This window comes from Neolamprologus multifasciatus, chromosome 8 (assembly GCF_963576455.1).
Source record: "Neolamprologus multifasciatus chromosome 8, fNeoMul1.2, whole genome shotgun sequence".
Lineage (NCBI taxonomy): Eukaryota > Metazoa > Chordata > Actinopteri > Cichliformes > Cichlidae > Neolamprologus > Neolamprologus multifasciatus.
The window spans coordinates 29,557,817-29,571,770 of NC_140446.1; the positions used below are offsets into that span (position 1 = coordinate 29,557,817).

Consider the following 13,954-nt stretch of genomic DNA (forward strand, 5'->3'; position numbering starts at 1 on the left):
AAAGGATGTTCCAAATGGGCCTTACATCTAGCCATCCATCCATCCATCCATCCATCCATCTTCTTCAACTTATCCGGGACCGGGTTACAGAGGCAGAAGCCTAAGAAGAGAAGCCCAGACCTCCCCCTCCCCAGCCACCTCCTCCAGCTTGTCTAGGGAAACACCAAGGCGTTCTCAGGCCAACCGAGAGATATAATCTCTCCAGCGTGTCCTGGGTCTGCCTCAAGGCCTCCTCCTGGTGGGACATGCCCAGAACACCTCACCTAGGAGGCATTCTTGTCAGATGCCCGAACCAACTGAACTGGCTCCTTTCGATGTGGAGGAGCAGTGGCTCTACTCTGAGCCCCTCCCGGGTGGCCGTACTTCTCACCCTATCTCTAAGGGAGTGCCCAGCCACAATTCGGAGGAAGTTTATTTCCACTGCTTCTATCCACGATCTCGTCCTTTTGGTCACTACTCACAGCCCATTACCATAGGTGAGGGTAGGCTTTGCTTTTCCTCAGCTCTCTTTTCACAATGACAGAAGTTGCACTGCAGCTGCACAATCCTTCTGTCGATCTCCCGCTCCCGTCTCCCATCACTCGTGAACAAGACCCAGAGATACTTAAATTCCTCCACTTGGGGCAAGAACTCGTTCCTGATCCGGAGTGGGCACTCCACCCTTTTCCGGCTCAGGACAATGGCCTCAGATTTGGAGGTGCTGATTGTCATTCCACTTCACATTCGGCTGTGAACTGTTCCAGTGCAACCTGTGGTGTCCTCCCCCGCCACCTAATCCAACTCACCGCCAGGTGGTGATCAGTTGACAGCTCAGACCCTCTCTTTGCCCGTGTGCCCAGAACATATGGCCGCGGGTCTGGAGATATGATTACAAAACTGATTGACCTGTGACCTAGGGTGCCCTGGTGCCACGTGCACTAATGGAAACCTTTATATTTGAACATGGTGGTCGTTATGGACAAACTGATTTGCACAGAAGTCCAACAACAAAACACCACTCGAGTTCAGATCCGGCAGGCCGTTCCTCCAAGTCTCACTGTTGTTGAAGCCCCATGAGTGTTGAAGTCTCCCAGTAGGACAGCAGCGTCCCCAGGTGGAGCACCGTCAAGTACCCTGCCCAGGAACTCCAAGAAGGCCGGGTACTCTGAACCGTCGTTTGGCACATAAGCGCAGATGACAGTCAGGACCTGTTCCCTGACCCAAAGGCGCAGGGAACAAACTCTCTCGTCCACTAGGGGAAAACCCAATGTACAGGCAGCAATACTAGTATGGTCTTCAATTCAATTCAATTCAATTCAATTTTATTTATATAGCGCCAAATCACAACAAATGTCGCCTCAAGGCGCTTCATAGATACAGAGAAAAGCCCAACAATCATATGACCCCCTATGAGCAAGCACTTTGGCGACAGTGGGAAGGAAAAACTCCCTTTTAACAGGAAGAAACCTCTGGCAGAACCAGGCTCAGGGAGGGGCGGGGCCATCTGCTGCGACCGGTTGGGGTGAGAGAAGGAAGACAGGATAAAAGACATGCTGTGGAAGATGTGGTCTTGTATGCCTTTCCAGAGGTTCTGGCAGAGGATATTCTGAAGACCGATCCATTTAGGTTTAGTTGGTGCATCCCATCCTCACCTAAACTGTGCATCTTAGGTGACATAAGTGAATTAGATATTCCACCATATACAACACATCTAGTTCTTACTGCCCCATACATCGATAGTAAAATTATCCTTATGAATTGGAAATTAAAAAATGATTTGTATATTACACAATATAGAAATTTAATCTAGATTAAATTAGTTTGGAGAAAAGGTCTGCCTCCTCCCGTCTGCATTAGCTACACTATCCTTTGTGATAGGGTCGGTGGGTGCTGGGCTTGGGTGCAGCCGTGTTCTGGGGCACTTTTGAAATGGCTTTTCCTTGGTTGGTGGTGGGGCTGCAGAGGGGGTGACAATCACTACTGTCTGCCTCTCAGTGTTACATGCACCTTAGACATTGGGGGGAAGGTGTAGATTTTGCACTGTTGACCAGCAGTCTTGTCCTCATGTCCCATCTGTCCCCTCAACTTTGATAGCACTCTACTTTTCACATTCTCACTATTTTCACTATTTTCAGTCATTCTCACTATTAACGCCTCATGCACCTCACACAAAAATTAGGGCCAAGGATCAGGTCCTCCGGCACAAACAGAGTAATATAGTGCACGCTGTTAAGTGCCAGGAAGATTGACGTAATTTATATATTGCTATATTTGTTTAAAAGGCCAGCAGTCAGGCCAGCAGTCAGTGTGTGTGTGTGTGTGTGTGTGTGCGTGGCTAGGCCTGGGCACCTAGCAAGCAAAATCTAAAGATAGAGACTTGTGCACAGAACTGTGTGCTGCAATCTAGATGTAGAAGTTTATATAAACTTAGAATTTGGGTAGACAGATTCCTGTGTTTACTGTACCTTATTCAAGAGCATAACGACAATGCAAAATGTGTTGAAGTTTTCTTGTTCTCTCAATTCAGGGGTGTATTTTGTTCGTCACAACAGTCACCACTTGAGCAGGATCTACCCCTCAGGCCAGCGCCTCCATTCCTCCAACTATAACCCTCAGGAGATGTGGAATGCAGGCTGTCAAATTGGTGAGAGCATTTTTTAATATGTTGTTTATGTTGTTCTATTTTTAAGAGAAGCAAACAGAAAGTAAAGTAAAGAACTGTCACTAACTGTTCTCCCACACTCGCGCCTCCAGTGGGTAGACTAATGGACATCAGTGTTGGTCAAGTTACTTGAAAAAAGTAATCAGTAACTAATTACTGATTACTTCCCCAAAAAAGTAATCCCATTACCTTACTGATTACTTATTTTCAAAAGTAATTAATTACTTAGTTACTTAGTTACTTAGTTACTTTTTAAAAACACGATTCACAACCTGAATAGGTGATAAAGTGATAGATCTTTCAGCCCAATTCTACTTTTTCTGCATAATCCATCATACAAAATGTAATCAAATGGAAAAGTCTCTTTTTAAAACTTGATTTATTAGTTTTAATCTTTTAACTTTATGCATCAAGCAAAAATTTCATTATATGCAACATTCTCTGACTGGAAGAAATTTGTTTAACATTTAAACCTATTTTCTGCACATTCCAGCACATAAAATATATATATTTTATGTGCTGGAATGTGCAGCACACACAAATATATATATATATATATATATATTTGTGTTTACACTCACTCTTTCAAATAGATGCAAGTAAAACACAGCAGAAAATAAATAAAGTCAAAGACTAGCGGTCCTTTTGCTCTATTTTCACCTGTAAAGCAGGAGTGGGGTAGGCGGAGGTTTACCCTGGTGTAGGTGTGCGGCAGCAGTCAGTGGAAGGATACGGCAGTTTCTCTGTGAGTTTCCCATTACGTCGTAGCTACTCGGTGCTTGCTTGAAAGTTTAGGGGTTTTTTCGCTGTAAAAAGAAGTTTTCTTCCCACGCAGTGATCAGCGGACGCTAATGTTTTTGTCACTTTTTATGGAATCAAACTCAAAGTAAGGTCAGTACTTCCACGCTTTAAACGCTGCACGCTCATACTCTCTCTGCACTCGATATATGATCCATTGTTGATCTGCACACAGCTGTTGTCACGAACGTCGCACTCGCTTACGTCACTGTCATGAGACATTCTCGCAAAAAAATCACGGTTTTAGTAACGCAGTTACGCAGCGTTCCTACGGGAAAGTAACGGTAATCTAATTACTGTTTTTGCAATAGTAATCCCTTAATTTACTCGTGACTTGAAAACAGTAATCGGATTACAGTAAAGCGTTACAAGTAACGCGTTACTGCCCATCTCTGATGGACATTGTCTCGGGAGGCCTGCGTGCTCTTCACACTGATGTTTTGTTTTCTCCAGTTGCTCTGAACTTCCAGACACCTGGTGAGCAGATGGATTTGAACCAAGGCAGGTTTCTGCAAAATGGTGAGTGTGGGTACATTCTGAAACCTGCCTTCTTGTGTCAGCCTGACAGTACTTTCAATCCTGAGAATGTGGGAGGAGGTCCTGGCCACAAACCTGTCATGCTCACTGTTCGGGTAAGATGGAAACTAAATCTGTATTTTAAGCTTGGTGACCAAATGTTTCTTATTGTAACGATTTTAGAAAGCTCTAGTTGCCTCAATATTGATTCCAAACATAACCCATTAAAGAAATTTGTCTATTTCTTGAGTGGGTTCTTCTTCTCCAATCTATAATGATACTTTAATTAAATAAAGATCTCTCTTGCTTTGTTGTTATTCCAGGTCATTTCAGCTCAGCAGCTGCCTAAACCAGAATGGGATAAGCCCAGCTCCATTGTGGACCCACAAGTGTGGGTGGAGATCCACGGCGCTCCTATTGACAACAATAAGAAGAAAACGCATTATGTTGAAAACAATGGTATATATGTCTTTACAATAAAAGATCATTTTATAGTTAAATGGCTTCAGCTTTAAGGGTAGTGTAGTTGTTAGCCCTGTCATCTCACAGAAAGAGGTTCCTGGGTTTGATTGTGACAGGTTATAATTTCGTACCCATGTGGGTTCTCTTTGGGACATAGTACAACATCACTATTTATTTAAGAAAATGAAGCTAACATGCAGAGGCAACCTATGAAAAAGTAATAACACCTTTATTGCTTTCAGAAAAATTAAGAGAGTAAGTAGTGGCCAATCAGCAGCAAATGTGACCACCTTTATAAAAGAAGTTTAGACGAAAAGAAGTCAACTTTATTATCTATTCTGCAATATTTACAGGAAACAGACTGGGCCATAATGTCTTTTCCCCCTGTGCAACTAGAAATAATCTAAACTAAAATAAAAATGAGGACCATAAGAATATGAAAACAAATTTGAGGTATTACAATTATTACTCTTTATATATAAAAATGTCAAACCCCTACTAACTAGGGGTGAAAATGGGCTGAAGTGGTGTTTTTGGTGCAGATGTCTGTCCGTTACTTTAGTGTCAAGCTAGCACTACACAGGAGGGGTACATAAAAAGGGAATAACTCAGGTAATTTCAAATGAAACTTCTCTATCAGCTCAACAAATAGTAGCAAACACACTGTTTGTGCACAGCTTATATATTTTGTGTGTTTCTGCTAGCTGAAGTTACACCGCGTGTACTTTCCAACTGGCATTTGATAAACTGCAAATTAAAACGTAGGCTTGCCCTAATTTTTAAATAAGATCTTGGATCTGTGTATGATGTGAAGTTATGATTTTCATATTGTGAAACGTCCTGCAAAACAAATTGAGGTACACTACAATTATATTATTCATAAGCTGCATGAACATATTCTGCAGTTTAGTGCAGGATGAACAGGTTAGCTTAGCAGTATTGTGAGGAATTTACAGTAAAGCACTGTTATGGACTGTTGCACAGTGGCTGTGATGTTCATGGTCAGTGTTAATTTACAATAACCTGATGATGCTTAGATTCATTCATTAAATTCCACCTTCATACCACCTGTATACTGTCTTGTATAAAGACATTATAAACAGTATATATTAGTGCAGGAGTTAGAAATAAGCCAAGATAGCTTATTGGGTTACACATTAATGAATTAAGTTGTGTAAATCCACAAAGAGCAGTGAACCTCAGCAGCAGCAGATCAGCTGAGCACACCCTGTATACAAAGAAAATCTACTGGAGCGCACAATGGAAATTATTATGAGTTGTGTTTCTTTCCCCCATGCTGAGCCACTACAAGTAAATTTCATCCTTTTTTTTAATTATTTTTTAACACCAATATCTTTACTTCTACTAAAGTAAACAATGTGTATTTTTGCCACCTCTGCTCAATAAAATTTACATATACTGATTTTGTAAAAAATCACCATGTTGCGCAGTGTTTAAAACAGTGGGCCAGATGGAAATTGCGATTCTACCTAAGTATGTGGCTAGAGACTGGCCACGTATGTAATATACTAAATGTGGAGAAGAAGATAATTCATAGGTGCTTGTGCGCCATGGAGCCAATTTTTTAATTCAGTTTTGCACCTTGAGTGTCAAGATATTAAGGATTATAACTACTGTATGTTTTATCATCTCAGAAGAAGAAGCCATGGAAGAAGTAAGAATGTGAAAGAAACTAATATTACATTACATACATTTTTTTTCATTTACTTTATTTTCTTTGCATGGTAAAGTTTGAACTTTGGAAATGCAGTGATGAATGGTGTTCACTAACAGCTCTTGAGCCATGCAGTGATTTCTATAATCATGTTAGGTTGTATTAAAAGTGGACAGCTCAGTTTTACACCAGGCATAAAAGCTTAGAAACACTATAACTTTACACATTGCAAAAATTAGTGTGTGAATTTATGTTCTTCATTACAGGCTTTAATCCACGGTGGGACTGCACCTTTAACTTTACCGTCCATGTCCCTGACTTGGCTCTGGTCCGCTTTTTGGTGGAGGATCATGACTATACTTCCAGAAATGACTTCCTGGGACAATTCACTCTCCCTTTCCCCAGTGTCCGCACAGGTATGTGTGGCAGCGAATGGGTTAATATGTGTGTGTGAGTGTGTGGGTGTGTCGTCAACATCAACACAATATGAATAGCCACATATTCTACTTATCTTAAACCCCCTTAACTCTGCAGGTTATCGTCATGTCCGACTGCTCAAGATGGATGGATCAAGCCTTTCACCTGCGTCACTCTTTATACATATTAAGGTCACTTCCTGTCAGAATTCCAAATCTTCAGCCAAATCACCAACCCACTTTCCAACCAAGAATCCCTAATCCCACTTCTGCCCTTCAGCCACATGATCATTCCATGGTAGTTAATCAGAGAAAACTCAGTGGTTACAGCTTTCTCTCACAGATGTAGCACCGGTATCATCAACTGATTCATTTTTTTACACAATAGTATTGTTTCAAAACTGTATTTGAGATTTGTTAAGAAGACAGCATTGTTATGCAATGCTAAAAGCCAATTAGGTAATACTGTGCATACCAGTGACTTATGATACACCTAAGATTTCAGAGCAGTGAATTTAAGTGTCTGTTTTACCTGAATTATTGTAATAATGTCTCATTTGTAGAAAGCTTCCCAAGTACTTTAAACTCTTAGAGTAGGGTCGGAGTCAGAGCTGACAACTAATAGAGTACAAGTACTTTGTATTATATACATGTTGTTGTAGTTAAGTAGAATTTTTAGCTCTGTTTTAGATCTGTTTATCTGTACGTTACTTGAGTATTTATTTTTCTGACAACTTTTACTTTTACTCCCTACATCTTAACCAAAATATATCTGTATATCAATATACATATTTTCTACTCCTTACATTTTCAAATGTTTGTTACTTTAAATTTAAGACTCTTGAGAAGAGTTATTTCTTCACATTTCACACTTTTAAACATCAAAGTAACAGATAACTGTTAGTGTTTCCATCACAGGTTCTTATAGCGTGTGATGAATTAAACAAAGGGAAATCTAGCTAGTGCTAAAGAAGAGGATCAAGCATAAAAGAAGTAACATTAGTGGCAGGCAATTGGAAGTACAAAGTTTCAAACAGCTTAATGCATACATATTGCCAAAAGTATTGACTCACGCATCCAAATCATTGAATTCAGGTGTTCCAATCACATCCATGGCCACAGGTGTATAAAATCAAGTGCCTAGGCATGCAGTGAAAGAATGAGTTACTCTCAGGAGTTTAGTTAATTCCAGGATGTCCTGCTAGGATGCCCCCTGTGTAACAAGTCCAGTCATGAAATTTCCTTGCTACTAAATATTCCACAATGAACTTTTAGTGGTATTATAACAAAGTAAAAGCGACTGGGAATGAGAGCAACTCAGCCACAAAGTGGTAGGCCACATAAAACCACAGAGTGGGGTCAGTGGATGCTGAGGTGCATACTGCACAAAGGTCACCAGGTTTCTGAGTCAATTGCTCCAGAACCTCTAAACTTCATGTAGCCTTCAGATTAGCTTGAGAACAGTGCATAGAGAGCATAATGGACTGTGTTTCCATGGCCGAGCAGCTGCGTCCAAGCATTATATAATACAAGCACTTGGTGTAAAGCATGAGACCACTGGACTCTAGAGCAGTGGAGAAGTTTTCTCTGGAGTGACAAATCACACTTCTTTGTCTGGAAATCCAATGGATGGGTTTTGTGGTGGCCAGGAGAATGGTACTTGTCTGACTGTACTGTGCCAAGAGTAAAGTTTGGACAGTTGGTATTGTACGCTGTGTTGGGGAGTAATGGAATACATGTACCGGCGTTACGTGTTTAAAGTAACTGTCTTCCGTTACACTTACCGTTTAAAAAGGTGGTATTCAGAATACAGTTACTTTGTTGAAACAAAGGGATTGCATGGCGGTCTTTTCCTGTTTCATATGTTAGGCTATGCCCGCTCTATTTATGGTAATTCCACGCTGGTGGACACCCGAACAAAACATGCATTAAGAGCCTCTAATGACTGTGTCTCAATCTCGCGGCCCATGTCACCTCTACTTGCAGCCCGCATATCAAAGTTGACCTAGACAACAAAGTAAAGCTAGTTTTCGGCTACGAGCCCGACGCTACGGTTCGGAGCCTGTTTTATATAAGCGCTAAATAGTTTTCTATACGAGATTGCTGCAAAAAGTCCAGCCTTACCTAATGTCCACCTACTGTTACTCATTTTATATTAAGATTTAAAAATCTAGCTGGTATTGGTATGGCGAGTAACCTTCAGTGATAGTAATAAATCACACAGCAATAGGACATTCATGTAGTTGTAAACAGCATGATAATATATTAAGTAATCCAAAGTATTCAGAATACGTTACTCTCATTGAGTAACATAACGGAATACGTTACAGAATACATTTTGGGTAATGTAATCTGTAATCTGTAGTGGAATACATTTTAAAAGTAAACTTCCCAACAATGGTTGTACGACACCAACTGTCTGTCAGTTGGTGTCGTACAACCATTGTTGGGAAGTTTTGAGATCCCTTCCCAAGGGGGCTCCCATATTCCTGTACTCCCATAGGGCTTAAAATCTGGGACTTTCCACCAGTTGCTCTTAGAACTGAAGAAGCTTCTCGGGTGAGAGGTGAAACATCTTCAAGGAAACTTAAAGAAGTCCAAATGCTTTTCTTTCCAAGCGCCTTAGACTATGATGGCCTGGATGACTGAGAACATTCACAGACACATTCACTGAATTCCACATTTATATTTTTATACTGCCTATGGGCTGAAAATCAGTCGTGATAGTTTGTGTAACATCTGCTTATCTTTTGTTGAATTCAGATGGCTAAACCCAATAAGAGCAGTAGTACAGTTTAGGCTAACCACAGCCTAAACACAAAATCTGCTCAAATATCAGGGTTCCCACACCTGCTGAATCCCACTTTAACACATGAATATATTGACCTTCATGTTTAAGTATGGAGACAAAGCAAAGCAGATGTTCAACATCCATTAGAATTAGAATTAAACTTGAAATAAAATTGATTTCCCCTGTGATTAATACTGTTTTGGTATGTATTAGTATGACATGAGGTTCTGGATCTGTAAACTTGAATTACATAAACAAAAATGATTTCATAACCAAGAAGTAAAAGAAAAGATATCGTATGAGAGTATTGTAATCTATATTAATGTATCTATGATAAAATGTCGGTTTTGCAGTATGGTATATATTATGGTAATATTATTAGTAATACCTGAGTCATACCAGAGCATTGTGGTAGAGTATAAAAGTGTACATGTTTTGATTCCCCTCTGACCTTTCCATCCTCATCTAGGATCATGAGGTCTGGGTAATGAGATTTCAGAGACAATCAGCCAAAGGACGTTTCTCCTTAGAAAGAGTAGAGCTGCTGATCTTCTGTTTTCAGGGAATGCCCAAGTCTGGGCAGGAAAAGTTATGTATTTTTCCAGCTTGGGAAGACTTTGGGACCTGCTAGGAGGAGGTGGATAATGCTGCTAGACTAAATGTATCCCTCACATATCCTGTTGCCACATTGACCAAACATTTTCCTCTGCTGTAGATAAACATGATATACAGTGCTGTGAAAAAGTATTTGCTCCTTTCATGGATTCTTTTTTGTTGTATATTTCTTACACTTATATTTCAGATCAACAAACACATTTTAGTATCAGAAAAAAGATAACCTGAATAAATTAATTTTATTTATTACAAACCAGGTCCTGTGTGGAAACTTAATTGCAGTTTCCCCTGCGCTGGCTGGCAGCGTTATTATATTTAAGGGAAGATTTTTAATATTGTTTTTCTCCTTCAACCATGTTATGAGCATTGAAGTTGCAGACTGTGTCCACAAGAGGACACTCTGCGGCTGTCCTGTTGGTAACGCATGGAACAGCTGATCTGAGCAGGGTGAAGTGTAAAACAAGTAAATAAATAACTACAAATAAATGTTAGGGTAATCGGGTCATGTTTTATACATCTGAAAGAAAAGAGTACAGGAAATTCACTGGAATGTCAGAGATTTAAAATCTCCAAATATCAGTATTGGTGTTAAAAAATAATATATCGATCTGACTTAAAAAAAAAAAAAAAAAAGGTTACAGAACCTATAACATCTATATAAGGACAAACTATATGAAAACTTTTTAATTCAATTCGTTTTTAGCACTGGGCAGTGGACAGACAGTATTATTCTGAAGCTGTAGCTTACTGTAAACATAAAGGCTTAAAATGATTGAATGATTAAATCGATTGCATAATAGACATAGTATGGTAGTTTTGTCACATATTTGTTCGATGTTTACTTAAGATACCACGTGGGCATGTGAACATAAGTTTAGCACAAATGGATATTTAGAAATGTCTGAGATAAGAATTGTACATTTACTGTCAGGCCCATCATTTTATGAGACAATTAAATGACAAAACTGAAACAGAACTAACTATATGATTAACCAAAAAAACATGCTGATATTCTGCTAAGATCACAAACCCAGATTTTATAAATTATTTCTCTGGATTTTGCTCAATTTCCTTTGTACATTGTAGGTTAAAATGTCAAAAGCTGTTTTCTGAACTGTAGAGATTGCAGACAAACTCAAATTTGAACCTTTTCCACTGTTTTTGTTATTATTATATTTAAAATATTGTGTTTGTGCATACATTCTGTACACCAATCAAACTTATGATATTTATAACAAACAATTCTTCTGAATAGTGTTCAACAAACTGAAAAATATCACTGTGAGCTAGTAAATAAGTATTGATTTCAGCATTGTTGGCTCTCTGTCATTATTCTGTTGTTTTGTATAACATCTTTCATTCTTTATATTTAGTTTACAAGATTGGAATAAAGAAATGAAGGGAAGAATTGTAGACGTGTCGAGGAGAGGGAACTGTTTAAAACAAAAGTAACTGATCACACAAATCCAGGATAAATCTTCCTGTTTAATATTTAACCTCTTTGGTTGCTTTGGCAACGCGATTGTAGTTTCATGGTCAAGATTATTCATCAAACGGTGTAGATCACTTCTGACACATTTCTCTAAATTCAATGTCTCCTACTTCCAACCAGCAGTGAAATCATCAATACTTACCTGACTGACCAAGCCAGGACAGATACAAGTTTGCTCAAAGTTTGCATATCTTGGCAGAATTAGTGTCTTGTGGTTGGGTGAAGCCATTTATTATCAAGAAATTGTGTTTGACCTGTTAGCATTGTAATGATAGCAGGATTTCAGTGTTCATATTTATTTTTTAATTATTTATAAATAAATATTCATATGGTTTATCCAAAGTAGTCACTTTGTAATACAGTTACTCACTACAAAAGGATTGTTGTTTCAATTCTTGTTGTCATGGTCCTGGGTCCTTTTGACCCAGCGTTTTGTGTTTTCCATTAGCGTGATTGTTGGTTCTGTTCTTCCTCTGTTTAGTGTTTACTCTGTTCTGCTCATGTATTCCTGTGTTTAGTCCGCCTTTCTTAGTCTGTGTCCTTGCATGTGTAAGTTCCTGTTTTATTGTGAAAGTCTGTGTCTTATGTCAGTGTGCTCTGTTTACGTTTCCCCTGCCTCGTCAGCTGTGATGTCTTCCAGGTGTGTTCCCCTCCTGTTTCCCATCCCCTGATTCCTGCCGTGTGTATTTATAGTGTGTGTTACCTCGTCCTCGTTGCTGGTTCGTCTGTGTTGTTCCCCTCGGTCTCCCTGCGTCTCTCTGTGTATTTCGCCGTACCTCCCTGCATCTTCGTTTCTGGTTTGTTTTGTTAGTTTACCCAGTTTAGGTTTTCCAGTTTCATGTTCACCCACCATTGCTGTTTGTACCCACTCCTGTAAATAAATACTCACCTGCACCAGAGCTGCCGCCTTTTGGGTCCTTTCTACAAACTCCACACGTCTGCCACACCGGACGTGACACTTGTACTTAACCTGGACTGTGGCCTTCAGGTGGAACTTGATAGTGTAACCCTGGCATATAAAAAGTATTTTGCCCAACAACTTTTTTTAGTTAGTAAACTTGAATCTATTTAATTGGACAGAAACCAAAATTTTGCTGAAGACTTTTTACATGAGAGCCACTAAGTCCCCCTGAGGCCTTCGATGGAGCAAAGATCTGTCTTCTTTGAATGCTGAGGTTGCTCTCTCTTTACTTTCTTTAATATTTCTTAAAAATATTAATATTTGTGTCTTGGATTTTGTTATTGTGTTATAAGTGAATGAATATTATACGTTTAATAAATAGTTCATAAATCATAAATAATCAAAAAATAAAGAAATCAAGCTGGTCATTTGCTAAATCACATGATATTTTCAAACCAACCAGAACCTCACAACAAAGAATTTGAGTCCACAATGAGCTCAGCACATTGCTCTTGTTGACTTTATAAACATGGATTCCTTTCAAGTCAAGTGAAAGGAGGTAGAAGCAAAAAGATTGTATACTGGTGGACAAAGGAATATGATGAAGTGCTGAAATAAAGCTTTTAAAATGTTAAAAAGAAATCAGAATGATCAGAATCCTGTTGAATATAAAAAGTCACGAGCTAATGTAAGAAAAACCATTAAAATTCAACGAGGGACAGTTGGAGGGGCTTTTGTAATTCTGTGGGGAGAGAGACAGAAACTGATAAGGTATGGTCAATGATCAGAAGGATGAATACAATTATAAGAGAATATGGGCATCCAGTATTAAATGATGGGGAAGTTACAGCAGTGAAAAATGAAGAAAAGGCACATATGATGGCAAAAACCTTTGGTAAAATTCATAACTCAATTAATATTAGGGATAGAGTTTGGAGGGAGGGAAGTTACCACAAAGCTCATGTGGCACATAAACCAGAGAAGGATGATACAAGCCAGGAACCTACAGACCAATTGCTTTAACATCAAACATCTGCAAAATAATGTAGTGTTAATACTGGGTTAATTATATCAGTATTGGATTATGGGTGTATAGCATATAATTCTGCTGCCGGAGCAAGTCTTTGTGAGTCTGCACAGGTGCATTTAAAACAACCCCAACAGCAGCAGTACAGGTAGACGGGAGAAATGCCACTAGAAATCAGAAGAGAGCGGCTAACACTGAACTACTGGACAAGTCTCTAAGGACATGGTCAACATCATCCAACAAAAACTGTTTTTCAATCCTGCTGGGAAAAAGAGAAATGAAGCGCTTTGGGTCGACACTGAGTCAGAAAGCACCTGAACTTAATCTGGACAAGATCAGCATTAGTGAAATAGCACCGTTACCTACAAGACCACCATGGATGCTGTAGTAAACTTCACACTATTGGACAAAAAGAACAAGGATAGGGGTTTTATTTTAAATTCACATACAGCACAGGAATACATTGGTCGGTATTACAATTATGTCAAAATGTACACAGATGCATCAAGGAAGACAGCCAACCAAAGTGGGACAGCATTTATTGTTCTTGAGTTTTGTTTCAAAGTAAGGAAAAGGATCAGTGATGGATCATCAGTATACACGGGAGAAATGGTTTCAAT

General features: G+C 39.2%; 1 protein-coding gene across 1 annotated transcript in view; it reads left to right on the top strand.

Moving 5' to 3' along the window:
• Positions 1-8,420, top strand: part of plcd3b (phospholipase C, delta 3b) — a 28,823-nt gene extending 20,403 nt beyond the window's left edge. The window contains exons 12-16 of the mRNA XM_085171336.1: positions 2,507-2,623; positions 3,893-4,071; positions 4,279-4,414; positions 6,359-6,508; positions 6,627-8,420. Of these exons, the coding sequence (XP_085027462.1) occupies positions 2,507-2,623; positions 3,893-4,071; positions 4,279-4,414; positions 6,359-6,508; positions 6,627-6,769 (725 nt within the window). The 3' untranslated portion in view covers positions 6,770-8,420. The remainder of the gene's footprint in view (positions 1-2,506; positions 2,624-3,892; positions 4,072-4,278; positions 4,415-6,358; positions 6,509-6,626) is intronic.
• Positions 8,421-13,954: the final 5,534 nt, after the last annotated feature.